Below are 3,349 nucleotides of genomic sequence, written 5' to 3'. Positions count from 1 at the left end.
CCCCCCAACCCCGCCGCCCTGCTGAGGCAGCGTTCCTGCGCGAGCTTTTTCACCTCGTTTCAGTCATTGATTGCCAACTAGAATTGTCGCCGATTCCTGCCCCCTTACCTCTCAACTTTGTTCCATCGGCGCATACCTTCAAAAAATGATTCGGCCTTTTCTCTTGCTTGCCTTCGCCGTCTCGGCGACGGTTTCCCAGCTCCAAAACCCCGTGTTTCCCGAGGGATGGGCGTCAACTGATCCCACTGAGCCGTCCCCGCTGGGCTCCCGGCTCGGCCACGTCGTTCGTGTCATCGATGACATACGCGAAATCGGAGGGACAGCAGGCATGTCCATCGGCGTCATGTATCAAGGAAAGGTTGTTTTGGAGCGCCACCTCGGGTTTGCGGACGTGGAGAATGCGGCGGTGGCCACGTCAAACACAAGATACCCGTTGGGCTCCTTGACCAAGTCCTTTGTTGCGGCCACTGTCGCCCAGCTTGTCGAGGACGGCCTCCTGGAATGGGAGGCGCCGATTACGACCTACCTCCCTGAGCTCTCGTTCGACTCGGATCCGTCCTTGTCCGACCAATTGACGTTGGTCGACCTGCTGTCGCACCGGACAGGCCTGGTCCGTTTGGATTCGCTGTGGTTAGGAGCCGATGGCCAAGTCAATATTCGCAAGAACGAAACCATCCGCATGTGCAACCACCTGTTCGCAATACGCCCGCATCGGTCCGGGTTTCTTTACAACAACTGGATGTATGCGCTAGCTGGGCAGATCATCGAGCGGGTGACCAACTCCTCATTTGGAGAGGCCCTTGCCGCCCTTGTTCTGGACAAGGCCGGCCTCTCCCAGACGACCCTCATGAGCTCTGACCTGCCGCCAAACTCGACCGCGCTCCCGTATCTCATCCTGGACCACAAGCTTCCGGCACGGATGGCCCAAGACCTGGGCATGATGGATGGGTCGCTGATGTCTTCAGCCGGTGGTATCCGCAGCACTGTCCACGATATGCTCAGCTGGGGCCATGCCCTGCTCGGCCCCTTCCGCAACGACAGTGTCCTGAGCCGTCAGCTTGACGCTCTCCTATCCGGCCACAACATTCTGAACAGCTCTCGCGAATCGGACGAGCTTTACGGTCTGGGACTGGCGAAGGTCATAATGCCGGCCCAGTTCGGCAAACTAGGCTTCAACCCCGGGCTGGTAAATGTTCCAGTTTTAAGCGCTGGTACCAGGACCCCCCTCGTCTTCTACCACAATGGCGCCATCAGTGGCTACAACAACTGTTTTATGCTCATCCCTGAGCTCCAGGCGGTGATAGTCATCCTGACGAACTCGATAGCGCAGGGAGACGTTGCAGATTGGGCTGCGCAGACCTTGCTCCAGGCGGTCCTGAACTCACCATCGCCGATAGACCTTCGGCCTCTAGCCCAGCAGGCCGCTGACAAATGGACCACCTTCTACCAAACCATGTCTGACGAGCTAGAACGTGACCGCATCCCGAACACTGAAGAGCCCAAGCACCCGGAGCTGGTGGGGACTTATCGGCATGAGACGGGAGCGCTGGCCTTGGAGGTTTTCGAGATGGCAGACAGCAACATACTGAAGTTCAACATCAACGGCGAGCAGAGCCAGGTCCACACACTCACCCATTACCACAATGCCAGCTTCATCTTCCTGCCGCCATCGGATGCGGAACTGATCGGCCGGGGTCTTTTCCACTACGGCACCGACACGTGGCTGCTTCACTTCAAGCGGGATTCCGGAGGGCGGATGGACCGCATCATCTGGAACCTCGACGGAGAAGCCCCAGCCGGAGAAACATTTGTCAAATTGGAGGATTAAAGCTGCTGCACTGTATTTGTTGGTACAGGACAGTGATGGCGTGTTTCGGATGCGCCCTTAAAAACAGCTACAATATGTAATAATACTGGACTACCCCTTTTCGCTATAATAGAACGTAAGCCAAAACATAAAAAGCACGTACGGGCCGGCCCGTGCATGCAACGGATGTTATTCTTAACGTTAACCTTAAACCTGGGCTGGTAATGCTCGCGGTTGCTTTATCAAATTCTCCAAAAGCGACGGCAAATTTTGGCAGAGCTGGAAGAGAAACCCGTAGCATTACCAGCCCGAATATCCAGAAGGGCACCAGGATTGCGAAAACGGTAAAGCCGTACAACGCTTGCTGGAAAGCGGCGTTTTTCTTTAACTGGTTCGTAGCGAAACCGAGCTGCATGGCGGTTAGCACCAGGACGATGAAAACGGCGGCGGTGGCCAGCCAGGCGATGTTGTCGCCGAAAAGGCCGCTGTAGGGTAGGTGTTCCTTTCCCGGAGGTACGGCGTAAGAAGCGGGAAGCGGGTAAGGCGGTGGACGGTGTTAACGCGGGATAAGCGGAGCTCGGCGCGCAAAAAAGCGCGGGTGGACTTTGATCGAGCCATTGTTTTTGTGCTTAAGCAGCCTTTTGGCCCATTGCTTCCACGCCGCCCACGTAATGGCCGAACCGTTTGTTTTGCGAAGAAGGAGGCGCGCTTTGCTAGCGGACGACACAAAGGGCAAGCAGAATGCCAGACCAAGCCTGGCACCAAGGACGCCTCACCGGACGCGGAGGGATCAGCCCCGTCAACTGCCACCCCGACCAGCACAGCGGGGAGCGAGCTCGACTCGTCGGCCGCCTCCACGTCTGGTGGTGTCGCTCCAACAACCTCTGAATCCGCCGGCGCGGCAGGTTCAGCCGGCACGGATCCAGCCGCCCAGCCGGGTGCTGCACCTGCGACTGCCCCTGGGCCAGTCGGGGAGGACGAGGAAGACCCCCTGACCGCAACCTGGCGCGTCGTCTCCACCAAGATCAGCCGGGGCCTTCGCATGGTCGTCGAAAAGGACGAGAACCTCATGTTCAAGCTCTTCCTCAGCAAGAAGCCCGGCGAGAGGCCCAAGCCGGGCCGCGTCGCGCGCTTCACCCTGGAGCCGGACTCCAGCTTCTCCCTCACACTGGAGGGCCAGACCCCCGGGCCGGGCACCTACGTTATGCAGGTGAGGGAGACGTGGGAGTCTCCCAACATCTACGAGACCATGCCCGCCACCAAGTGGGCGATATGTTTTACAGCGTGGCTCTTGCCGAGGGCAAAAGCCCCGAGTTCAAGTCTGTGAGTTTGGAGGTTGCGCGGAAGCTGCAGGGTGTGGGCAAGTAAGATGTGAGAGGCATTCAGGAGACGATCAGATGATCTAGTTTAGCCCAAAAATATCAGCTTTCCAAAAGGAAGAAAAGCATGGAAAAAAAAGAGCAAAACATACAACACCGAGGATTCCCCAGTGGTCACCCACCTGAGTACTAGTTCGGCCCTCACTGGTTTGACTAGGGGAGA

General features: G+C 57.7%; 2 protein-coding genes across 2 annotated transcripts; both read left to right on the top strand.

The window, feature by feature from the left end:
* Positions 1-33: 33 nt before the first annotated feature.
* Positions 34-2,029, top strand: GGTG_13909 (hypothetical protein). Its single transcript, XM_009231833.1, has one exon. It carries the CDS (start codon positions 146-148, stop codon positions 1,826-1,828), a length of 1,683 nt encoding a protein of 560 aa, XP_009230097.1. The 5' UTR covers positions 34-145; the 3' UTR covers positions 1,829-2,029.
* A 191-nt stretch (positions 2,030-2,220) lies between these two features.
* Positions 2,221-3,291, top strand: GGTG_13908 (hypothetical protein; the record flags this gene model as incomplete). Its single annotated transcript, XM_009231832.1, has 2 exons — positions 2,221-2,226; positions 2,379-3,291. 2 exons carry the CDS (start codon positions 2,221-2,223, stop codon positions 3,132-3,134), a joined length of 762 nt encoding a protein of 253 aa, XP_009230096.1. The 3' UTR covers positions 3,135-3,291.
* Positions 3,292-3,349: the final 58 nt, after the last annotated feature.

This window comes from Gaeumannomyces tritici (assembly GCF_000145635.1).
Source record: "Gaeumannomyces tritici R3-111a-1 unplaced genomic scaffold supercont2.77, whole genome shotgun sequence".
NCBI lineage: Eukaryota > Fungi > Ascomycota > Sordariomycetes > Magnaporthales > Magnaporthaceae > Gaeumannomyces > Gaeumannomyces tritici.
The sequence above is the reverse complement of the archived record's forward strand: the minus strand, read 5'-3'. Positions and strand labels throughout refer to the sequence as shown.

Coding starts and splice junctions, on each gene's coding strand:
- GGTG_13909 (XM_009231833.1), top strand. CDS start 146: ATGATTCGGCCTTTTCTCTTGCTTGCCTTCGCCGTCTCGGCGACGGTT.